The following is a 26,123-nucleotide window of genomic DNA, read 5'->3' as shown; positions in this document are numbered from 1 at the left end:
GGTGAGGGGAATTGTGCAGAGGGCAGTCCAAGGGGAAAAAACCTACACAAGCAAGATAGAGGACGAAAAAGAGGGGTAGCACCTCTTTTATCTTATTTTTTCCCGCCCCCCTGGCACTCCTTCCTGTGCATTCCGAAAAATGTTTCAGAACATACAAACCATAATTTTAGATGTGAACGATGGGGAGATGCGGGCAGGGTACTCTGGTGAGTGCTCACCCAGATACAATTCTAACTTAATTCTAGGGTTACCAATAGTCCATCACGCTACCCTAAAACATACAATTTTCCCCTTGTTACCAGAAATAAAAAGAGATAATGTGGAACTACTATACGGTATGAAATACATATATGACGATAATAATAGCAGCAAGTACGACATCAATTTTGATGTAATGGAAAAACTGCTCGAAGACATATCAGGGAGTAAAGCATTGGATGATAATTTTCAAGACCATCCTATTTTGTTAACAGAGCCAAACAAAACAGATAAGCGGTATCGAGAAAAATTTACAGAATTGATGTTCGAAACGCATAATGTATATCAGTTATTCCTCTCCAGAAGAAGTGTTTTGTCCTGCTATGGATGTGCAAGGACATCTGGCCTAGTTCTCAACGTTGAACGAAATTGCACCAACTTGTGTGGAATACAAGAAGGCTATATCTTTCAAAAACACATCGAAGAGGTTCCCATAGGAGGAGACCTAATCGATCGAATTTATCTAGCTTATTTAGAAAATGTAAAAAATATTAAAATATATCCCTACTTTACTATTGAGAAAAGTCAAAGTGGTGAAAAAAAGAGCAACGAAATTAGAATTTTAAAATGCCCCTTGGTTACAGAATCGTATTATCTTTGGGGATCTCTCCATGTAGCTAGTCATTTAAAAGAAAACATAGGTAATGAATGTCATCCCACGGTTGATAAAATTAAAAGAAATGAAAACAAGGATGAAAATGGCACCAGTTATACATTACCAGACGGTAGCATTATAGATCAAAATACATGTGAATCGTTAAGACTTATTTTCCCATATATATTTTTTAAAAAAAAATACAACCAAAATAGTATAAGTAAAGTAACCGGAATAACAACACTACATAATATGGACTTTAACTCATTTTATGAGTCACTAAGAACGTTAAAACTTCCAGTTTTATACAAACATAATTACAAGATTAATGCCAGTAGCTCAGTGGTAGAGAGAGTACCAGACAACCCAGCAGATAAGAACTCCAACATATGCAACTCAGATCAAATTGAGACTTACTTTGAAATATTCGATGGTCTACAAGATTTTATCAAAAAAGGAATTTTATCCTTTATATCTGCAAATATGAACTTAGATGAAGTTCTTAACTTCCTTATAGTGACTGGAGAATCCACCATGTTCCATAACTTTATTGGAATTTTAAAATCATACCTACCTTTTATAGACACAATAAAAGAGAAGAGCACACAAATTATCTATAGCAAGGGGGCCGATCGGAAATGCAACTGCTTTATAGGTGCTTCCATTTTGTCCTCCCTGGGCACTTTTCCGCAGTTCTGTATGACAAAAAGTGAGTACGAGGAGTATGGCGTCAAAAATATTGTCAATAAGAAGTGTGTATAAGGACAGGAAAAAAAAAAAAAAAAAAAAAATGTACAGTACCTATCTATCACCTATACAATATGAAGAACATCCCTTTTCTGTAACACACACTCATCCCCAAAAAAAGATACACCTCTTGGCGAATTGTAGTATCCGTTTGGTATCACCCGTGCGGGGCGAAATATGCACCCAACGGCGCTCCCATATGTACTCGCAAACAAGTGATACACTTTATAAGGGGACTACATGCTCACGGGACATCACCCGTCTTGCAGAAATTTTGATATATATGTATTTTTTTTCTTTTTAGTGACGATTAAGCGTTTGCTAACGCGAAATGCATCCGTCGATGCATCACTGATGTTTGATGTAATTACAAAAAATGCATTAGTCCACACTCTCGTATTTGAATTTTTTTTAAACACTGCGCACTTCGCAGTTTTGTCTTTTATCCAATCTTAGAAAAAAAAAAAAAAAAAACAGCAAATATCAACACATACCGGGGATGATAATACCCCCCCGCATAACTGTACAATTTTTTTTAATTCCATTTAAATATAAATTAAGCACACGTTGTAGAGCAGATAACTAGTGCGGACCCTTTCGCCTAAGAATCGACCTATTGTGGAAACTCATTATGCACGCACTTCTACACCATTATATATTGCCGTGCTAGGGCACCCCTTCGATGCACGAACTTGACACGTCTTACAGTTAAAATGTTAACAATGTTAAAAATACTTCCTGAATGTTTTTGCAACGCGTGAGAATGAAAAATGAGCTTGGGTGTGCACGTCGTGATGAGCGAAGTGAAGGACACAATGTTGCCACCAAATTTTCCTAACCCCCATGGGCATTTGTCACCGATCCCAACATAAAGAAGGACCAACCACGTAACAACACCATCATCACAAAATGGGACATGAAAAAGGATAACTCATTTAGGGCACAACACACTCGCTCTTATTACATATTCTTTTCCCTTACAAAAAAAAAAAAGAATTTACATAGTGTTCAGTTCATCCCTCGTTTTCTCCGTTTCCTAAGTTGTACGTATAAACTTGGGTACACTTTTTTTAATGTCACAAATCAAGCAAACATTAAACGTACAGATAAACATATCACTTCTTATTCCCATAACTAGTATGGAAAAAAAAAACAAAAAAAACAAAAACACATTTGGGGATGTGTACTACACTTGCAAATTAATTTATACTTCATTTGGGGATGAATAAAAGCTCTTTCGCAAACCGAAGCTACATTCACATGTACATTCTTAAATTCCACACAGCTGAAAAGTGCTCGTGCTGTTACTGGGCCTGCAGGGTGGGGTTATAATGTTCACAAGGGTAATTACCACCTAGGCATTCATAAGCAATGTATAACACGTGTAAACAATGCTTCTAATGTACATAAGATGTACGGTGCATGTACATGAAATTTATTAAGCATAGATTATTCATAATATAATATCACACGTACGCGCTTTGCCTTCTTCACGGCAATCTGCCAAAGTGGGGGTGGGGGAAATCAGGGCCCCCTAACCAATCGAAATCGCAAACAAAAAATTAAAATAATTACGCATTTGCACTACCATTGCCGCTATTGCCACAGTTTGCATATCTCTAATTTTTTTTTTTCGTTTTCTGTTTTTTTCTTTCGTACTCCTTGATGAAATTAAAAAACTAAATGCCAAAGGGTACGTATTTCTATGCTATTCATTTATACTGACATAATAGAAAAATATAACCAAAGCGTAATTAATTTCCCCACAAGAAGATAGGCATATAATGCATAATACATAAGAGAGTGTACGTACATGTAATTATCATTTATATGTATGTATCCTCTGAACTTCTGCGATCTTTACCCCATTTATGTATACAATTTTTTCACCTTCTTCGCCAAGTTTAAGTGGTGGTAAGGTTTAGTAGTTCCCGCCTTTCCTCTAAAGGTCAAAGAGAACGTCCAGCTCCACGAAAGGGAACACTCCACGGGGAATGTACATCACGTACATATATATATATGTTTATATAAGACTACCAGTTAGTAGCCCCTCCACCCAGCGACCGCACTTTCAAAGAAATAATAACCAGCACGTGTTGCAGCGAATTGTGCCAATCGTTTTTACAAAACACGGAAAGGAACGAACGGAGAAACGTATGCCCACCACCTGTAAGAAAGAAAAGAGCATTAGAACAAAAACCACATTTCAAGGTATTCAAAATAAAGGCCCATTTTTTACAAATTTGAAGAGTTCATTTGTGGAAGTTTGTTAAAAGATTCGTATTTCTTGACCAGCCTGTCATAAGAGGAAGCGTAAAACAGGTGCCCCCTTTTTTTATGTTATATCGATACCGAAGGGGTAGAGGAAATTGTGGCGAATAAATTTGCAAGTTCCCCCTTCTACGTGCCTCCCTACACGCTGCACATGTATTACTAATGTGTACATATGTGTATACAATAAGGTAAGATAGGAAAAAGCAGTTCATACCACACGGAAGTAGCAGACGCAGGCGCATATTCAAGGCGAAGAGATCAAAATGAATATTAGCGACTCGAACAAAGATGGCGACGATTCCAAGTCAGATAAAAGTACATCGTGGGTAAAATGGTTCAACAGTAGAGCCCTCAGCAATTTCCTAGTCGAGGTAGATAATGAGTACATTACAGATTCTTTTAATTTGTACGGATTAAAATCGGAGATGCCCAATTTTAATCATTTATTGTCCATAGTAGCTGGAGACGCCCCTGATGAAGATGACGCTAAGAACGCATTTGGAAAGGATGCCGTCTCTTTATATTCATTAATCCACGCACGATTTATTACAACCCCCAAAGGACTGTCATTAATGAAGGATAAGTATATCAAGGGTGATTTTGGAAGCTGCCCAAGAGTTAGCTGTTCTCAACATAATGTACTTCCAATTGGTCTGTTCGATCAAATTAAAATTGCAAAAGTGCATGTTTATTGTCCACTCTGTCAAGAGATATACAAAATACATGAAGAGGACAAAGTATATTTGGATGGTTCCTTCTTTGGTACATCCTTTCCTCATATACTTTTGCAAACCTATCCTTACTATGCTACTTTGAAAACTCCTTCTTACTGTACCTCCAAAATTTTCGGATTCAGTGTCTACCAAAATTTTACCAGAACGGAATATAAAATTGCCAAGGGAGAATTTGGGAAATTGTCTAGAGAAAATTTCCTTAAAAAAAATCCAAAGTATTTAAAAAAATTAAAGAAAGAAGAATTACAAATTAAGGACACTTAAATGTGGGTAGATTTTAAAACGTGAAAATCTACATTTAAAGTCAATGTATTTTTTTTTTTTTTTTTTTTTTTTCCACCCTCTTCCTTCGGTGGTTAAAAAAGTTTAATTAAAATTTTATTTGATTCTCCTTTTAAATGTATATGTGCGTGTACACCTTTAAGTATGTATATGCATAGGTTTATGTGTGAACGTATTTACAAGGGTATACACATACATGTGATTCAACAAAACATATTACTCTCCACCTCTACCCTGCGTGGATGAATCATTCATCCCAGGTATGTGTTTCTGTTACTCTCTCCATTTTTTTTTTTTTTTTTTTTTTTTTTTTTATATATGTTTTGTATTAATTGAATAAATAGAAAATATACTTATTCCTATTTGTAAAAATACATGTTCAATTTTTTAAAGCATATCTGAAGTTCACAAACATATGCTTATGTGCATCCTTGTGTACTTTACGTAAATATATGATAAAAAAGAAAAAAAGAAAAAAAACTAATTCGAAAACTAATTTTTTTTTAATAATACAATTAAAATTGTTAAAAAAAAGAAAAAAAAGGATAAAATTGAATTTCGTTTTTATTCCTTACTGGATTCGTGTCCATGCCAAAATGGGCCATATCATAATGCCTACTGTTTGCTAACCCTGCGTGTATCTATACAATTCATCCTTTTGCAAAATTGATGTGAAGTTTTGGCTATGTCCACTACTGGTTTTCGTGCTATCCCTTTTTTTTTTTTTTTGTCACTAAAGTGGAAAGAAGCATTATCGAGTTTTTTATTCTGTCTAATTTGTGAATAGGATAACCGGCTGTAGCATTACTTTTTGCCGTTCAATTTGTACCTTAAAAATATTACATAAAAAGAAAAAAATTTCACGATACCTTTCTAAAGACAGGCACACCCTTATGTCGATATGGAGAATGCAACACTTTTTGCACTTACTACCATTTTCACTTTTAAACAGAGCGAACAAATAAACCCTTTTGTAAAAAAAAAAAAAAAAAATTCATGACAGAATGTACACAACTTTGGGGGGATAAAAAAGTTTATTTATCCCAACGAATGAGCCGATACTCCCAACCGCGCCTCTTCACCTACGCTTAAACCGAATCTACTAAATTTATGGTCATGACTCTGTGCGTGTATAGAACAAAACACTCGCTCTCGTACTACTAACGTTTACATGTGTGTGAATCCCTACATTTGAACATTCAAATATTTGAATATTCGAACATGTTCACACTTGAACACTTGCACATTTATCAAAATATCGTACGTTTTAGCAAGTTGGCCCTCACGCAAAGAAATAACCGCACTATATGTCCCACCACCACAATGAAAGAAACCTTTTATTCCCCCTTCAAATCGATGTGGTCTACACGGACGCACCACATGAATGCGCCAATTCTACTCCAGAATAACGATGTGATGTGCACCAGGCAATGATATTTACTTTTGTGCTAAAACTCATTTCCTTTTTTTGCGCTTACATTTATTATGAGTGCCACATTCAACCCTGAACAGTACGCACATTTCAACGTGGACATGGCATTAAAAACAGATCTCTCCGTGGGACTTCCATTTGTGCTCCCTTTTTATCTTTCGCTTTTATGTTTCTGTTTTCCCTCACCTCCGCTTGTGAACAGATTCCTACATATTCGTGCAAGCACGGGCACAAAAACGAAGCAACATGTGTACATAACATTAACCCAACAGTGACGCACATTTTACTAATCCTCGTGGTGCACACCAAAACCATGCGAATTTTATCTCTATCCTCACATGTGTATAAAAACGAAATCGTAAACATGATGAAAAAGTGCACACATTTGTAAAGTCTATTTTATAATTAAAACCCTGGTAAATTAAAGTATAAAAAATAAAAAAAAAAAACAAACATAAGAACTGAAGGACTCTAGCCCCCCATTTACATACTGCACAAAATTGTTAACAAAATAGGCAGTTCAATCCCTCCATCGAAAGAAACTCCTTTCTTCAAATTAAAATGGAAATTATTCACTTATGATGTTTTAAAAATGATTCGTTGCTTAGCGGAAAAAAATATATAACCATCGCGCAAGTTTTATAACGCAAAGAAAAGTGTGCTGAGAAAAATTTACAAGGGGGAAAATAAAAAAAATAAAATTGAAAACACGAAAAGCTAAGGCGATAAGGAGGAACACGTAAAACCTGTACACTCGAACGTATGTACATACATATGCTCATTCATAGAGAATGAACCAAATTGACACCCAGGCATGCATGTAGAAAAAGATGTAGTTTTGTGAACAATTCCTGCATGCGACTGTAACCAGGTTCCCAAACCCCTTTCAGATCGCAGTGTGCTTGCCTCCTTATATGTGAAATGAAAGCGTTCACGTATAGGTGTGGGAATATACGCCACCATATTTGTTACGTGTACGCGGGCCTATACGAGTAGCTGTACTTATATACCTATACGTGTGCACGAGTCGCACGTAAATGTGTCACCAAGTGTACGCATGGCGTACGCGTAGGTACGCTTAATTGCACCAAGGCAGCGCCGCGTGAAGGACACCCAAACGTTGGTATACGCATAATCTCAAGGACGTTTCATCCATATTTGTGGTGACTCACGTGCGCTTAAAAAATAGAAGATTGTATCAACACATCATACTTGCATATTACAAAAAAAAAATGTGGCAAAAAAAAAAAATGTAATATGTACATACCTTATAGAAAAAAATAAAAGCTCCTTATGGAAAAAAATATAAAATATTAAACAAGTCAGTGGGTGAACAAAACAAATAAATGAACGAGTGACAAAAGGAGTACGCGAACAAATGAACGCGTGACCAAATGAGCAAATGTATATAACACAATATATTGCAAAAAAAAAAAAAAATTGTTTTTAAGTTTTATTTTGCTTTGCTGTATTGTACGCTCATATAGAAGATAAAAAAAAACGCACCACACTTTTTACAGAGCTTGCAAAAACCCTGCGTACATATTTTCGACAGGAAAACAGTATCGCGCCAACACACAAAAGTGAGAGAAGGGCAAAAAAGGAAATATTTTAAAAAAGGGGATATATTCGTACATTCATACTTGCATATGTTCACGCCGCATGCTTGCACATGAACTGGCATGTACATACGGGCATAAACACTTACATACGCATGTACGTACATATATGCCCTTGTCCCTACTTGTACTCGTACCCAAGCACATTCCAAAGTATACACATACGCGCGCGCGTATATATATATTTTAAGCGTACAAATAAAGAGAAGAAGGTTGAGAGAAAAAGAAGGCGAATCAAGAAAGAGGGGCTGCGAAAATATATTAAATTGCGCGATAATCATATTAATACAATACACAGTAAATAGGTACAGTAATAAGAACAAAACATGTGCTAGAAAATGAATAACAATTTCAACATAAATGTTCAGGTGGACAATGCGTTCCTCAGTGAACACGAGGTTGAGGTGAATGGTTATTTCGCCAAATTGTACACCGGGGAAATTACAGTGGACACGATGATAGATATCATGAAGAGCTTGTCCGGTTCCCCCAAAGGATCCAAAAATAATGATGTGTATAAATCAATGTTATTAATTTTGTTTAATGAGTGTAGATTTTTCCCAAAATATCCCTCAGAGGAGCTGGACACCACTGCACAGCTATTTGGAAAATTAATAAAGCACAACTTATTGCTATCCTATGGCAATACCTTGGCTGTTGCATTGAAGTGCATTCTGGAAGCTTTTAAAAAAGGAAATGATTCTAAAATGTTCAATTTTGGAATTACGGCTTTGGAACAGTTTGAAGATTCTCTAATATGTTACCCCAGTTTTTTGTCTTCCTTGATAGCGGTTACTACCCTAAGGCAGTACAACCCCCAATACGTCATTCATTGCAGCAATTTATTGAACACCCTTCCAGAGCACTTCAGGAGTTTACCTTACATAGATGCCTCTACAATATTAAAAATAAAACACCTAGCTGAAATTGGTGCAAACAGTAGCACAACGGATGCGAATATATCTCAGGCGTCAAATGATGACGTCAAAAAAATATCAACCCATAATGGAAACAATTTGAAGAATGTAAATAATTTAATTTCCTCAATGGGCATAACCATGTCTACTAGCGGCCATGTTGACAATACAAATGTAAGTAACAACCTTGGTGGTTCTAGCACCTGTAATAGTAATAATAATAACAGCACTATCGCCAACGCCCTAAACAATATGGTGAAGGGAAACAGCGGTACTAGCGCCAACCTAACTAATGACAATGTGCTATCCTACATCAGTGACATTTTACCAAACAGTTCAAGTCTTGTGCAGCATCACCCACATCTGCAGTCCAGTTTGCAATCCAGTTTGCAGTCCAATCAGCAAGCCAGTCAGCAAACCACCCAGCACACCCCAGGTAGAAGTGAACATGTTTTTAAAAATAAAAATATAAACGATAACCTAAACGGTAACTTTAACGTAAACATAAACAACATCCCCTCCCCTGTTAAGAACCATAACATCACTACCAATGTAAACTTACTAAACGGTGATAAGACAAGCACCCCTTTGGGTGCCATGAATCAGTTATATGCCAACCGGTCCTACGTATCTCCAAATGGAAGCAACCATATTAACCGCATTTTAACCACCCAAGGCAACCCGTTCAACCTTGGGGGTAGGGAAATTGTGTCCCTCAGTAACGCTTCCATTCTCAATGAGCATGCAGGAGAAATCGGAATGAGCAGTGTGGTCGATGGTTCTAAATATGCCAGTACGCCCGAAGGGATCAAACGCCCGAATGTTAATCTGAATAGTGATAAGCGTGACGGCATGACCATTGGCAACAACTTCGCAAGTGGTAACCCGCTCAGCAGCAGGGACAAAGAGGAGCAGTTGTGCCAAATAATGGAATCGTTCTACGATCAAGTGCAGGTGAAGTTACCACCTAATTTGAGCCTAAACAACATTGGGGGGTTCGGATTAGGCCAAATAGAATGCCTAATGGACAACACCGATTTAACTAAAAATATTATTGTACCATCGCCCCTAATAATAGGCGAAGTGTTTAGCATTTTTAACACCCTCTGCTCATTCAATATTGATGAGAAAATTAAAATTTTAAAAGAAGTCATGCAGCCAGAGCACTACAGCTGGCTAGCCTTTTACATTGTCAAATCCAGGGCCTCCAAGGAAGTAAACCTCCACGAAGTTTTCCTGGAGTTCATTGATAAACTAAGCTATCCTATGCTTATCGACACGATCATAAATATGACTTACGAGTGTATACTCATCCTATTCAAATACATAAACGAATTGAAAGAAGTTAGTGCATTTAAAACAGTGCTGAAGAATTTAGGCTCCTGGTTAGGGTTCATAACCCTAGGGAGAAATAGACCCTTAAAATCGAAAATCTTAGATTTAAAGTTAGTTCTATTTGAAGCCTACGAAAAAGGCTGCCTAGTGTGCATACTACCATTGATATGCAGAATTTTAGAATCTATAAAACTGTCTAAAAATTTTAAGCCTCCCAACCCTTGGACCACAACTATGCTATGCTTACTAACAGAAATTCATCAACTCCCAAATGTGAAGACGTACACAATATTTGAGGTGGAAATTTTGTTTAAAAATCTTGCCTTAGATATTCATGCCTTTAAGAATAAAACCACCTTACTAAGTAAGCGAAGTGTTGCACACAATAGGAAAAGTGAATTGCTCATACCAAAAGGTAGCAACAACAACCAAGAGAATAGCAGCGCTTTACCTCTAAGTGAAGACTTGAAAAATCTCCCACGTAGGGAAGGCCTAACAGGTGTTGTTAATAGTCATATAGGTAGAGTACAAGGTGGATTGACTCTGAACCCCAGACTGGAAGAGTTGGAAAATGTAACAAATATTACCGCAAGGGATATACCAAGTAGTGTGCCGCATAATGCACTACCGAGCTCGAGGTTCATCCCAGAAAAAGGGGAGTACACTAGGCGAAACAATAACCTTCCAAGTTATAACGTTGATTATGTTGATTCTGAATGGAGCAAGGATGATGTCGACAGAATTGATGCTCTGACAAATGACATGACGTTAGTTTCCACCTTTCCCCCCCCAGATGTAAATCTAATAAATGCAAGCTACAACAAAAAGGTGGCTGGTGGTGGAGGTAAAAATGTAAGTGCGATGGGTGAGCAACACCCCCTCAATGTGAGCTATGCCACTAGTGCCAGCTATATTGGTAACGCCAACCATTATGATAACACCGCCGATTACTACGACGGCACTGCCAACTACTATAACAGTAACGACAATATGGACAGTCCAGAAATTTCCATTGACAACAATTTAATTAATAACAAAATTAATAGTAGTAAGTTTTTGCAGAGCCTGAACAGTGCAATAATTGTATCTCCCTCTATAGCTCTTTTTCAAATCCAGCCGGGTTTAAAAAGCCTAGTTACTATAGCATTTTATCAAGCCATTAGGGAAATCATCGCAGCTATATTAGACCGATCGGTAGCTATATCTTGTGTTACAACGAGAGAAATTGTGTGTAAAGATTTCTGCCTGGAAAGAGATGAAACTCTAATTCGGAAGGCGGCCCATATTATGATTTCATCGCTAGCTGGTTCGTTAGCCTTAGTTACGTGTAAGGAACCTCTGCGTATTTCTCTAACGCACCATTTAAGACACTGGTTAGAAAAAACGAGCACGAAAGATTGCAACGACCAGGTTTTAATTGAACAAGTGATTCAAATTCTAAGTGCAGATAACCTAGAATTAGGTTGCAGTCTAGTCGAACAGGCAGTTATTGAAAAAGCTATCAAAGATATTAATGAAGCATTGGAACCTACCCTTTTATCCAGACAAGTAGCCAAAGAACATAGAATCGCTCTGAATGATCCCATTCATCTTATGAACACCAAAAGAATGCAGCTAGAGATCGCCCACTATCTAAAGTTAGGGTTGCCTGTGACGAATAATCAGTTGCAAATATATAAAGACTTCCTAAACATAGCCCCGCTGAAAAAATTACATGCCGCTGCGAAAGCGCTTACGAAAATATACACAAAAGTGAATGATGTAAATGTAGAGAATAATCAACAGGCAGGTGGTACTCTCATGCATGCCCTCTTCTCAAATTCGAATTTACAGAAGAAGGAAGAAAAAATGGATTATCCAAAAAATATGAACGAAGAGAAGCGAACAGTTAATGATCCCCCAATTGGAATGCCAAAAAGTGATCCCACATTAGCCAGAAAAACCAACACGGATTACAATATAAATGGTAATATAAAGACTGAGCAAAGTGTAAACAGCGCGAAACGGAACGCGAATGAAAATACACCCCCACAATCTAGTTCACCATCTGCAACCCATGTAGACACAAATTCGCAGCTGCATAAAATTCTGAACAAATTAGAACTTGCTACTAACCAACTGAAAGATGCCATTAAGGACATCCTCATCTTACCGCCCATACTGTTTAACATAAATAAAGAAAAGCCTTCCGACAATATAAACAAAATGAGTCTTCACATTTTGTATAGCCTGTCCGTTGATGGAAGCATATTTAACCTAATTAAATCTATTCCAGAAATAGCAGCGCTAACACAACATAAAGACGAGACCATCATTTCATACTCAAACAGAATTTATAAGTTCCTTTTTGAAGTTATCCCCCCTCACAGTAACAAAACGCCTTGGGTTTATCGATCCAATGACCCCTCTGGCATATACTTGGAAGTATTTCTGTGCATCCTGGAAAAGCTAAAAAAAAAATGCCCCTTATTAAAAGAACACATAACGGATTTTATAATGTCGAATGATTCTTCTTCCCTCTCGAATGACAACTCACCAAGTTGTAGTAAGCCCCTTTTTGCCCCATCAAACTTGGTCAAGGAGAATGAATCAGACGATATAACAAAACTGGGAAGCCAATTTCCCTCCCCGACGAATAGCAACTCAAATGAAGGGGGCCACCAAAATAAGAACGAGTCAGAAACAAAATGTCACAATAAAGGAGTGGCAAAACTGAATGCAAATGTGATAGCTGGCTTCATAAGGTACAACCTGATGGATATGCAGAAATATAAATATTACCTAGTAAGACAACTCAGCACGGACATGTATAGCATCAATGCCAATACAGAGTTTGTCACCCTACTGTTGAGACAAATTTTAATCGACTTCCAAATTTTCAGATACAACGATTTTGAAGACATATTTATCATTTTAAATAACCTGAAGGAGCAAAAAATTCTGACCAACAAAATTTTTTTCTTCAACCACTCCCCCCCAATTGATACCAACGTCGCCATCGAAATATTAACTGAAGAGGCCAAAAAGATTCAGGGAAAAAAAGGTGCCGTCATTTTTTCAGACCTGCTACACGTTTATGAGGAATATTTAAAAAGCGATGATGAGCGTGACCAGGAGCAGGATCTAGACGTGCCGAGAGGTGGCAACACAGATCAGATGATGCTACGCATGGGGATGGACAGGAATGGCACCGATGAGGACGGTAAAAAGGGACAACTGCAAGGGAACCAAGTACAAAATGGTAGAACTTCACAACACGCGCAGGGCGAAGGTGGCGCAAAGCGGGAGGATGGGTTGTATTACTCATATAGAACACTAGAGGGAGCAGAAGCGAAAGAAAACATATTCGAATTGAAATGCCCAAGCACAAATAACAACTTCCATCTGAACGAAATAAAAAAAAGTGAGTTGATGAAAAACCCACTGGAATATTTTAAAAGGGACTATAACCAGTTAAGTGAAGACCTTTTAAGCTCCCTAATCGAGGAGAAAAATTTCGATAAAGTTCACGAGGAACTGAAGAGCGTGGACAACTTTGGTCTTCTAGACATGGAGGGGATCAAGGTGCACACCCGTGAAGATGTGTACCTGCGCGAGAAAGGCGAAAAGGCCAGGTCGGCACTCAGTACGCGCACCAGCACCAACAATAAGAGCAACGTGGACGGAAGCGCGATAAGTAAGACGAACCAGGAAAACAGAACAAATGCGCACCTTTGCCAATCCAAGAAACAGGCGAAGAGGGAATACAAGAAAAATCTGAAAATTTTAATGAACCCAGAATACATAACGACCCTGACGCAGATAATCGATTTCTGTCTGAACACGGACTGGAATATATTGCAAAAAAAAAAAAATAATACATATTTCAAAGACAAAGGGGTGGGAGGCATCAGAGTAGTTCCCAAACCGCAGAAGATTCCAAAACAACATGAACAGATCATTAGTATTTTTTTTTTCCAGTGGATAAAATTAATCAATCTTAAGAATGTGGATAACCCTAACCAAAGTTATGTTAAATTTTTTCAAAACATATCCAACCAAGGATTGCTACGAATTGATAACAACACTGATAATTTCTTTGCCGTGTGCATTTATAATGCTGTGGAGGGAGGGACCTGTATTAGCACCGTCAACTCCAGTGGGCCCATCGTGGAAAGGGGGAAAAATATGAACTTGCTGGATAATGCTCATAGTGCAAATGGAAACAATGGGTCGGAATACCATGCAAGCGCCACTCATTGTGAGCAGCAAAACAATGACACTTCTGTAACCTCACAGAAGAGAGAATTCCCAAATGAAAGAATCGATGCCGTGCAAGGAGGGGCCACAAAAGGGGACAATAATAAATCGAACGAAGTATGCCTCCCCAGTGGAGGAAATGAACAATCATCCCACTTGTACAAAAACCAAGTGATAAACAAAAATGCAGAAGAGGGTACACAGCGGTTTGACAAAAATGGCAGACAAGCAGAACAGACTAATAGGGATGAAAAAAAAGAACCAATAGAAAAAAATAGCAACAGCAGTAAAGTTTCCCAAGTTTCTGATGAAAACCGTTCCTGTATAGAATCCACAAACTTAACATTTTATTCAAATATATCGAATTATGAGCAGTGTCATTCAGATGAGGAAGAAGAATTCTGCCTTGACCCTTTATCAAGAAAGCAGAGAAGGACAAAGCAAATGCAGGTGAAAAAAAGCGAAATGTTGAGGAACTTATCTGCTGCCATCGACGGATCTGCTGACGTCGACTTTGTGTCAAGCGATGATAAAGAATTTAACAAATCGGAGACCCATTTCAATGTGAAGAGGAGGAACAATGATGGGAGTCCAAATGAAATGGCTTCCCCTTTAAAGGACAGTTATAAGGACGGAAGTCAGGTCGAGTCAGACGGGGATGAAGTGGAGGAAGACGAAGCGGAAGATGCGGAACAAACGGATGATGAACTGAATGAGCAGTTAGACGAAGCAGAAGTGGATGATGAAGTGGAGGAGGAGCAAACAGAAGTAGATGAGCTGGAAGCGGACCGTGTGGAAGAGGTGGACGAGGTGGAGGAGGAGGAGGAGGAAGAAGAAGAAGAAGAGTCGGGGGAGGAAAACCACAGGAACGACGCAGACGAAGAGGAGGATGAGGGAGAGGAAGACGATGTGGTGGTGCAAAACGACGAGGAAGGAGAAACGCAAATTGAGAGCGACGAGGAAGACGAAACAGATGCTGAGGAGGACGATGCGAATGAAATGCACGAGGAGGACCAAACGCAGGTTGAGGATGACGATCACGGCAGTGATAGTTACGAGTTGGAAGAAGATGAAGAGCAACACGAGTGGCAGCAGTTAGAGGACGGCAAAGAAGAACAGGACGAGCTAGAAGCCAGTGAGGATGAAGCCGATGTGGAAGATACCCACAACAATGGCGAGAGCGACGATGAGGATGTGTACCACTACAACTTCGACATGTGCAACAGTTATGCCTGCAGACAACCGGAGGGGGGCAACAAAATCGGAGGAGGCACCTCTAGTGCAGAACAGCCTGAGAGACTGACAGGAAATTCCCATTTAGACGACGCGATTGACACTCTGTCGCTTGATGGCCTGGCGAAAATGATCATCTGCATGATGAAGCTAGTCGATACGCAGCAAATTTCGCCATTTATTCTGTTTCAAAAAGTGATGAACGTATATTGTAGAATCGTAGTCAGGGAGTCGAGAAGGAATAAAAAGAAATTCAACCAAAGACCATACTTTCGCCTCTTCTTATCCATCCTAGTCGAAATAAATAAAAACGAGAAATACTTTGAGCAGTCGTACAATAAGTTAATCCTAGCCATAGGATATTATTTGTGTATTCTGAACCCATTACGTGTACCCGGATTTATCTTCGCATGGTTAGAATTGATTAGCCACAAATTGTTTCTACCAAAAATATTGAAAACGTCCAAGGGATGGTGTATATACAACAAATTACTAATTTACCTGTTAGAATTTCTGTACGTGTTTCTAAAGAATGCCTTTCTCACCCCCCCCATAAAAATAATTTACAGAGGGACACTAAGAATGCTTTTAATTTTGCTGCACGATTTTCCAGAGTTCCTTTGTGTATACAATTTCTCATTCTGTAACTCCATCCCCTTAAATTGTATCCAAATGAGGAATCTAATTTTGTCTGCTTTTCCAAGAAATCTTAAATTGCCCCATCCCTTTTATCCCAATTTGAAAGTAGACCTCCTACCAGAAATGAAGGTAGTACCAGTTATCCTAAACAACTTCACCTTTATTCTAATTGACTATAACATAAAGAAATACATCGATGATTATTTTGTCACCAGAAATGTTATCTCATTAAAAAAAATTCATCAAAAATTGCTTGTGAAGAATAAAATGAAAGCTTTATATTTGAAAACCAAGTACAACATAGCGTTGATAAATGCCCTAGTGTTATATATTGGTATGTCCCTTCCCTCCCAAATATTAATGATTGACAAAGTTTCAGAGTCCCATCCTGCACTGGAAATAATCCTACATCTCACTTATAAGTTAGACATGGAAGGGAGATATTATTTGCTCTCTTCCATTACCAACCATTTGAGATACCCCAATGCACACACTCATTACTTTTCTTGTCTCCTCCTCTGGATTTTTAACATTTCAAAAATGGAAATTGTAAATGAACAAATTACTGGAATTTTGTTAGAGCGACTAATAGTTCATAGACCTCACCCCTGGGGACTACTCATTACCTTCATTGAGCTTATTAAGAATCCCATCTTTAAATTCTGGCAGTATTCCTTTGTGCATGTTAACCCAGATATAGAAAAATTGTTTCAATCCATAGCGCACTCTTGTTTGGTCAACCAGATGGAGCACTTCAGCGGAGTCGGAGCAGATGGCGCAGTTAACGGGGCCAATCAGGGAACCGCACACACAACGAGCGATATCAACCCCACCAATGCAAGGAATTTCCCACCCTCTAACGATAGAATCAACGCCGACTTGAAAATGTTTACCCTACCAAATGAGCCCCTTTCAAATAAAATAATGTCCAATGCTCATAACCACAGCCAAGGCAGCACCAGCAGCACCAGCATTACAAATAGGTACCCGCAAAAAAATGAGCACACTGTAAATGGAAATATTGGCATGAGTAACCACTTCACCCATAGCAGTAACGATGACCTTTTCAGGAAAGCAATGAGTGGCGACCAGCTAAATGGCTACGCAGCAAAAGGTAACGTCTACCCCAGTGCGTTTGAACAACCCCCTAGGGTTCATCCCAATATGTTAAGAAGTTACATCAATTACAATGACAGCAATTCGATCGATACGGATAATTGTAGCCTCTCCAATAATCGCGTCGTTCAAAGGAACCATCCCATCAGTGGGTATGCCATCCCTCCCCATATTGTTGCAGAAAGTAACACTCGCAATGATTTTTACCATCCCCCAAATTTACATCAGCTGCTTGGTAAAAGTAATAAAATAGTAGATGTTGATGGTCAGAGCGATTTCGGAGAGATGCAAAGGGGAGTACCGAATGGCAGTCTTAGTGCTAATGAGAATGAAAGGAATGCACCCCCCGTTAGAGGTATCCATGCGGTCATGGGGCGTGGCACAAATGTGGGGTTCCATGCCGGCTTGAACCCTAATCGAAACCTCATCAGTAACAATCTGAGTCTTAAGTCGCGCAACCATAGCGTAGAGAGTTTGATTAATCTGACGAATTACTCCGATATGAAAAACGTCAGTAGTAATGCAAACCACGGAGGGCACTGAAGCGCCAAATTGTGAAAGAGACTCCCATCCAAAGGAACGTATGCCTCCCTATGGAAGTGCCCACGAACGAGATGAAGCCCCTCTCTGTGGTCGAAGCAGGACTAAACATACTTTACCATAATAAGGGCGCGTCCTAGGACAGCACTTATTTTGCTTGTCCCCCCATTTAAAGGGGGAAAAAAAATAAAATAAAACAGAACATAGCATAACATAACATAGCCTCGTAGTTATTACGCACTACGCTATTGAAACTTGCTGCGCGCATAGTCACACGTGCCGGTTTTTCCTACATGGTGATCAAAGCTGTGCGAGGGTGTCTACTTAAAACTGGGTAGGGTTACTTCTAAACCTTCCAAGGAATTTTTTTTTCCCACAAAATTTTTTCCATATTGCATTTACCCAAACATGTGCCTTTCTGCATTCATAAAGCGAATTTGTACCATTAAAAAAGGAGTTTGTTCTCTCCCATTTTTTTTTTTTTTTTTTTTTTTTAACATGCTTAAAAAAAATTAAAATAACATACCAAATAGACAACATCACACATGGCATTTTTTTTTTTTTTCGTCCTTGTAATTACAAAATTAAAATTTGAATTTTCATAAACGTTAACAATTGAGAAGCGTTATGGAGACAGTTAAAAAAAAAAATGGTTAGTAAAACAAAAAAGGAGTTACTCTAAAATTGACTTTTGATCCACGGGGATGCTTCCCCTCGTTGCGCTATCAGCACCTGTTCGCGTAAAACAAACTATCACACACTGAAGCAGGCTTTTCGCAGCGCCTATTGGAGTAAGGGTGCAAACTGCTCAATTTTCACTAAAGAACGATCAGGCGGTATGGAGACCATACCCAGTACAATTCCATCCATCTCTTCACGCCTGCGAAGTGTGCATCTTTTTTTTTTTTTTTTTTTGCGTGTCTCTATGCCGCCTCTGTGAAACGCGAACGTGCACATATAGCACGAGTTCATACGCATATGTACACATGTGATTTACATATAAAGGCTAAACAAATCATTATTTAATTTGTTGTGGATAAATCTTGTTTCCATCCGTTTGGACTCCTATTATTCCGTTTCCTTGCAGTTCTTCTTCCTCCCCGCCTCATTATGGAGAACACAAACCCGTTTGAATTTAAAAAGGTGGACAAGCTAAACCTGGACAAGTACAATGTTCCCCCGTATTTCGAAGAAGTCCTTTCCGAGTTCATCGCAAAATTAGTGAAGACACATCCAGACAATGCGTACCTCTTTGCGCTCAATTATTTTGATGATAAATTGAAGGAGCATAATTGACACATTTTTGAATTCCCTTTTTGTAGCATTTTCCGGATTTTAAAATTCACGGGGCGGAGGTTCTTCCTCCTTAACATGGCTTCAAATCATCAGGATGTTCATTATGCTTTCGATGTTTATCTCCATGACGGACACTGTGTAAAGGGGGAAGAGGGGAGGAGTTGTTAAAATGGAGCAACGTTTGACACACACCGCAAAAGAGAGAGAACTATGGAAGTGGGGGGGACATTACGGAGAATACGTCACACACGAGCAAATATCCAGACGCATAACCGAGCCACGATTAACGCTATCGAAAAACAACATCCCCCTACCTGGAACGTCGATGGAGAAATTTTCCAAAACCTTCGGGTGAATTATGCCCAGAATTCCAAACTTCAAGTTTTGTGGACACAAGATAATGTCAACTACTCGCTCGTTCAGGAAGGAGGGATCTGTACATAATGGTGATTTTGACAAGGGGGGAAAAAAAAAAAGGAGAGTATGGATTTGGAGTTGAGAACAAAAGAAGAGTAATCATCGCAACATGGTCGACGGATATGTACACGTACAATGGCGCTTTGGCATTCACCGTGACTTCTCACACACATAGACAGCAGATGACCGTCTGCGGGCGCTGGACCGTGTCTCCGCGCGTCTTACCCTTCGTAGGCACCAACTTGTAGAACACATCCGAACGAATAGCCACATTCTCCTTCCTCTTCTCCTCAATTTTGTAATCACTGAAAAGCTGAAACTCCTTCAAAACGGTTTCTAGCATACCATGCGCTTCCTCCAGCCCAGCCGTAAACTTATCGGCAAAGATAACGGACAAGTACCTCTTATTCACAGCGTTGGTATCCGTTTTGTTATACGTGGTGTAAGAAACATCTCCAATTTCAAAGAAGCGTAGGGGAAGTTCCCTGTGTTTATTTGCAGACACAAACTTTAACATATTTACAATTAGAGATGTCCTAACAATTTCGTATTCGGACGTTTTGGAATTCATGATTTGAACTGGGGGTGCCAAGGGGTTGTACTCATCCAAGTTTATCTTTTCGTCCTTATAATCCCTATGCTTCCTCAACATGCAGTCATAGTTTTCCCTCTTTGATAACAAAGCATTTGTCATCACCTCTGTGTAGGTACACTCAACCAGAACATTCCTAAACAACTCTGTGCATGCACTTAATGAATTTTTTTTTGCAATTTCAATTTTTTCCGATACGATATTTCCATACCCGTATGCGATGGCTATATCTTCAACAATATCACAGCAATGCATTATATCTGATCTGTAAAAGGGTACGTCCACGGTGAATGTATTGCTATCAATAATCTTCGAAGATATCATCATTTTTTTAAGCAACGGTTCGACATCCTTCACTGAAAGGTCTAAAATGCCGGACAATTTTCTCACATAATCCATATGGCATGTCAAACTTTTGTTCTTAAAAATTGGGTACAAATAGCCATTCCCCTTTTCCGCCTTATGTTTTTTATCATACTGGACGAAGAAGGAGTGAATAGAATACTTTGGTGTGCAGTATTCTGACAGCATAGAGCAAATAATGTTAACAGCTATTTCTGCTTTATTTTTAACGATGGCTGTACATTCAATAAATAAATTTTTCGTGTCGTAGGTAATTTTTGTATGATCACAATTGATAATTGGGGGAAGAGATAAAATCTTATTGTCTGCATCGACGATGACAGGAAATTTCTCAAAGTCCTTGATAATTTTTAAATAAGACTTTAAATTTATATTGTCTTGATAAAATTTTAGGAAATTATTTCCATTCACATTTTTCGTTTCGTTCAAAGGAATAAAATTTATTTTGTCCTTCTCTTCAAATTTGTATACCACAGGAAATTTTATCTTGTCATAATCGTGAATTCCTATCGCCAGCAAAATTCTTTTTTTCCCCAAATTATGGTGCAACTTTTCCTGCAACTCTATAATATTATTGTACACATTTTCATTAATTTTTACATTTTTTAAAACGGCTGAAACGACATAACTTCTCCGTTCGTCCACTGATTCGTCTACTCGTATAAAGTGCTTTTCCTTTACACAGGCCTCTTCACTATTTTGTAACAAAACATAATTGATGTTTTGACATTTCCCTATAAAACTTTTCAGCGCTCGACATAACCCTTCCACGCATACCAAGTCGTACCTGTTAGCCGGCACTTCAATTTTGTAAATCTTTTTTTCACCTTTGTATTCTATGTCGTCAATCTCTATGCCAAATTCGAAGCATATATCATTCAGTTTTTCCTCTTCAATTTTTTGGCCCAGCTTTTCTATGAGGTCCTCTTCGTACACAGAAATAGTCGGCATTTTGTCTCTTCACAAACTCGACACGATTGTACGTATGGCAATACTTCTATATTGCTTACCCTACTGGGGGGGATCTTCCTTTAATGATCAAAAATATTTGTCCTTTCCTTCACTCCCTTAACTCAGAAGGATTATATGTTTCTCCTTATCGAAATGAATCGACTTTAGCGCGCCAGAACAGTTGCTTCTCCGAGTGACATAACTCGGCCTTCCTCCACTGTCCCAAGTGAATAAACTCTTATATGACGCGCCTCTGTAAGGTGTTGTCTCCTCTCTACTAACGAACACTCCTTAGTAAAATTGAAAAGTTGGGGTTTTCTTCAAACTGCAGCGACCACTAAGATGGGCTCCTCAGTGTTCCTCCGCTTTGGGGTCAACTGCCGCTTGGGTCTCCACTACAAGTTTTTCACCACGCCTGGTAAAAGATGAAGGCCATACAAAGCTCATCTGTACGTACATACGCTCGTTGTACGCTTAGACTTGCCCACTGTTGTGCTCATTTGCCTGCGTTATCTGTCAATCACGTAGGGTATTACTTCCCGCCCTATTTAAGAAGAGGAGATGGTAGATTTTTTGTGAGCAAATTGGAGGATCCTATATTTATCCCTCTACTCCATTCAGGTTGGATAACTCGCTAGGCGATTTAGAAAATTCTGTTGCTTTTTGTGGACTGCCTCCACCACTTCCACTTTTGCGTAATGTACGGAATTGTGAAAGCTTGTCAACTTATTCTGCGATTGGACCCTTTCTCCTTTTTAGGGGCTTCCCGTCAGATGTTTTTTTTTTTTTTTTTTTTTTCCCATGACACGGTTAACTCTTACATTCCAAAATTTACGAATTGATTTTTTTTTTTTTTTTTTTTTTTTTTTTTTGTTGCATGTTTATGCCTCCATTGTAGCAAAATTATATGAACATACAAATTAGTCCAAGGCTTGGTGGAAGCGACCACGTGGTGGCGTAAAATTACCTATCAGAGTTAGGTGGCAAACCAATTTTCGCTCACCGCGCAGAAGCAAATGTAGATACAAGTATAAGTATGAACAGAACGTGTACATTAGATTATGTGCCTCCCCCCGTAAAATCTTTTCTTATATGCCTTCCTAACTTACATCTTTACTGCAGCAGGAACAGTCCCCTTTTTTCTAACACCAACGGGTGGATTCTTTTCGCGATTGGGGAAATAAAATAAAAAAAATATATATATATATATACACAGTTCCCGAGTAGTTAGACGAACGTACATGCGCGCATAATTTAAGTGTCTCTATTATGGGTGTATATTTGCATTCTTCCCCGTAGGTACTTATCCAAACCTACTTGTGGAAGCCCCATCACCCTCCTTGTGCACACGCTCCCGGACGAATAAGATGTTTACAAATCAGTTCCCCCTTGTTCAAAGCTACACAACAGTATAGGTAACGTAAAACTGTTTCACGCACGTCTGACAGTTTTTTTTTTCACCTTTTTCTGTCTTGAGCATTCACAATGGGGGTCCACCCCCGCCTTTGTTTTTATGACAAAAGTTGAAAAAAAAAAATGTAGAAAACGGTTAAGTGCCCAAAAGAGGCAAAAATGAAAAAGGACCAAAATGACCATCTCGGGTGTTTCCCCAACGAAACTATTATTAAACCTTTTACAAAACTTAAAAAAAAAAAAAAAATGTCATCAAGGGGAGCGTGAAATTACCCGCAGTTGTCTGTGTCCCGTGAGGACGTAGAGGGCACGAAAAAAAAAAAAAAATGGGTGAAAAAAAGTGGGCGCAAAAAATAGATAAACTACAAAAGTGGGTAGACTTCAAAAAATAGCAACTTCAAAAAAATACTACAAAGGGGTATAAACAGGAGGCACAAATTGCCCCAAAACAAATAGGACTGAATGTAGCACGGAGAAGGAAGTTAGGATGGAGGTATCCCACGTGGTTCTTTTACCAGCCGAATGGATTCGCCCACTGCGGCGGGGTGTAAAGAATTGGGGAATATAACAAATGGAACACGAGGCATAAAATATGTTAAGATGCGTAGGTAACCACGGCACGATGAGACAGGCAGCGGTGCTCTACAGGTAAAGAGCGAAGGGCAGGAAAGTATAAGACGCCCCCTTCATTTTCTTCCCATAAATGGCTCCTAATTTTATACGTAATAATGAAAGAACCAAATGACTGGGGATATGATAAAAAAAAAAAAAAAAAAAAAAAAAAAACTCCTGGGGTCAAGGAAACGAAGCACATTAACAGTGGAAAAGTTACAACTTCGTGTGCCACTTATCCACAAAGGTATACACTCTCTCACCCACCCACATGTATACCATCTACTGCTTACTTACACCCAATGCAATTCTTCATCATATAACCCTGAAGACAACCAAAATAATTATTATCAAAATTATTAGAAAAAAGAAAAGGAAGCCCATGCACCGGATGCTTCTAAAGTACCTGTTCCTCGTTATTTCAATTTCTCGACCGGACATAAGAATGTTATCATGGGTGGTAATTATTTGAGAGTCTATGTTGTCGATGCTTTCCCCTTGAATATTTACCTGATCAAATAACTCCTTGTATAGTTCTTGTATGTTGATTATGTCTTTATGTAATTTTTTTATTTCCTTATTTTTCTGACTTAAAATTTCGTTTTCAATATCTACCGTGTTTACCGAAACGAATTGCCTGTCCTGCTGGGGGTTTTCCAGGTTTACATTTGACCCATATCCAACGCTCCCCAAGTAGGCACCATCCTCTTCATATGCATCATTCTGCAGGAGATACTCATTAACCTCTGTTTTTTTACTTCCCGTGAAAATATTACTTTTATATTTTTTCTTCGTTTTTTTTCCTGAACTTGCGTTTTCCATGGCCCTGGGGAGAGGGGCATAACTGCCATCATAATTGTCATTTTCGTTATAATTAAAATCATAAATGTTCACATTAAACCTGTCTCTACTGGAGTCATAATTTGAATCACTGTTTCGAGAAAAGTTGGTAAGAGAATCGTATTCCAAATTGTTATTCGATGTGTTCATATTTTTTGATAGCATATCATTTAAAACTGTTTTGTTAATATAATTTTTTGACGCACTTTGGAAATTGTTCACCGCTGCTATGTATGAGTTGGACAACTTCTGTAGCATGAGCTTCATTCGCATCTGTGATAGTTTGGCGTAAAAGGGATGAGTAAAAAAAAAAAGAAAAGTGGAAGGGAGGCATTTACTTACACATGGATGTAAAGACGTCTTTTTGTGCATGCTGGCTGCACAGTGTTCTCTCACGTCTTTACGCTTTAGGCCCAGTTAACCATTCACATATACCGCACAAACGTAGGTACATTCCAAACCCTCGACACACGCATATACGTTGGAATAAGCGCAGGCATATTTACGCTCGGGTGGAGAGAGAGAGACAAGGACGTACCCTTTCGCCTGGAGGGGCATCTTCTGCGCTATTAGAATAACTTTTAATCTTTCTTTGGATTTCCTGAATTTTCACTTTTCCCTCCTGCACAATTTCTTGGCTGAAAAAGGGGGGAAAAACACATATACATATATATGTATGTACATTTTATGGCTTAAAAAGCTACTGAATTGGGCGTGGCCTCATAAAATCCACTACTGCTTTTTACAAAAATGTCCACTTGGCCGATTTAACACCGTTGTGTCGAATTCGTCCCATGTGTTATGCGTGAAAATAAGGACACGCCCCCTCATCAACGAACGCGACAGTTGTTCATTCAATAGAAGACGCTTGTCGTCATCCTCTTATGCATATCTCCTCATCTGCTTACACTTGTTCTGAACTCTCAACGGAACAAACTTCATTTTCATTCTACAGCGAAGAGTGCGAAAAAAAAAAAAAAAACAAAAAAGACGTTTATTAGGATGTGAACTAAATGGGCATTTCCAATTCAACATACAGTTACGTGCATAAAGGGGCGAATTTTTCCGCCTGCGTTTTTTCAAATTCATTGTCACAGAAAAAAGAGGCATCCATTTCCACATTGGCTAAAAGGGAAAAAAAAAAAAATCTTATGCTGTTCACTTACAATTTTTGAGATCTGTAGGGTGTAGGACTGTATTATGCCAATGTCATTTTGAATGTCCTCGCTAAATTCAAAGTTGTTCACATTTTTCTGAATAGACTTTTTGCTCTCCTTTTTTGTTGAATATGACATGTTTGGGGGGAGCGGCGGGTGAAGTGGTACAGCAGTGAAGTCATGTGATGGTTAGCCTGCCCGTTAGTTAGGGGCAGTGACGTAACTCCCACGAGAGCTGTACGCTTGCAGCAGCAACAGGGAGAAGTCCTAATTGAGTAAGGTTGGTGCTCCTCAGCTGGGGGGTATCTATTACAAACATATGGTAAAGGAGAAACAAAAATACTTGGGGGGCTGCCAACGGGGGAGGGCCTCGCAAAAACGAACACTCTATAATTGCTTTTGCGCAATTTAGCCGTACAATGGTTCCAAGGGAGTATAACAAGAAGAAGTTATTTCTTCTTTTTAGGAATTTAAAATTTGCTTCATAATGCTTTTTGTTTCGTTTTTTTTTTTTTTTTTTTT

General features: G+C 38.6%; 6 protein-coding genes across 6 annotated transcripts; 4 read left to right on the top strand and 2 right to left on the bottom strand.

The window, feature by feature from the left end:
• Positions 1–139: 139 nt before the first annotated feature.
• Positions 140–1,615, top strand: AK88_03540 (uncharacterized protein; the record flags this gene model as incomplete). The annotated part of the gene is made up of 1 exon (XM_012481153.1): positions 140–1,615. One exon carries the CDS (start codon positions 140–142, stop codon positions 1,613–1,615), a length of 1,476 nt encoding a protein of 491 aa, XP_012336576.1.
• A 2,522-nt stretch (positions 1,616–4,137) lies between these two features.
• On the top strand, positions 4,138–4,872 carry AK88_03539 (uncharacterized protein; the record flags this gene model as incomplete). The annotated part of the gene is made up of 1 exon (XM_012481152.1): positions 4,138–4,872. One exon carries the CDS (start codon positions 4,138–4,140, stop codon positions 4,870–4,872), a length of 735 nt encoding a protein of 244 aa, XP_012336575.1.
• A 3,407-nt stretch (positions 4,873–8,279) lies between these two features.
• Positions 8,280–17,963, top strand: AK88_03538 (uncharacterized protein; the record flags this gene model as incomplete). Its single annotated transcript, XM_012481151.1, has 1 exon — positions 8,280–17,963. One exon carries the CDS (start codon positions 8,280–8,282, stop codon positions 17,961–17,963), a length of 9,684 nt encoding a protein of 3,227 aa, XP_012336574.1.
• Positions 17,964–19,070: 1,107 nt separating this feature from the next.
• Positions 19,071–19,256, top strand: AK88_03537 (uncharacterized protein; the record flags this gene model as incomplete). Its single annotated transcript, XM_012481150.1, has 1 exon — positions 19,071–19,256. The coding sequence occupies one exon, from the start codon at positions 19,071–19,073 to the stop codon at positions 19,254–19,256; it is 186 nt and encodes a 61-aa protein (XP_012336573.1).
• Positions 19,257–19,337: 81 nt separating this feature from the next.
• On the bottom strand, positions 19,338–21,579 carry AK88_03536 (phenylalanine-tRNA ligase, beta subunit; the record flags this gene model as incomplete). Its single annotated transcript, XM_012481149.1, has 3 exons — positions 19,338–19,390; positions 19,571–19,690; positions 19,899–21,579. 3 exons carry the CDS (start codon positions 21,577–21,579, stop codon positions 19,338–19,340), a joined length of 1,854 nt encoding a protein of 617 aa, XP_012336572.1.
• Positions 21,580–23,919: 2,340 nt separating this feature from the next.
• On the bottom strand, positions 23,920–25,739 carry AK88_03535 (uncharacterized protein; the record flags this gene model as incomplete). The annotated part of the gene is made up of 4 exons (XM_012481148.1): positions 23,920–24,717; positions 24,983–25,082; positions 25,353–25,393; positions 25,611–25,739. 4 exons carry the CDS (start codon positions 25,737–25,739, stop codon positions 23,920–23,922), a joined length of 1,068 nt encoding a protein of 355 aa, XP_012336571.1.
• Between the last annotated feature and the right edge of the window lie 384 nt (positions 25,740–26,123).

This window comes from Plasmodium fragile (genome assembly GCF_000956335.1).
Source record: "Plasmodium fragile strain nilgiri unplaced genomic scaffold supercont1.41, whole genome shotgun sequence".
NCBI classification, from domain to species: Eukaryota; Apicomplexa; class Aconoidasida; order Haemosporida; family Plasmodiidae; genus Plasmodium; species Plasmodium fragile.
The sequence above is the reverse complement of the archived record's forward strand: the minus strand, read 5'-3'. Positions and strand labels throughout refer to the sequence as shown.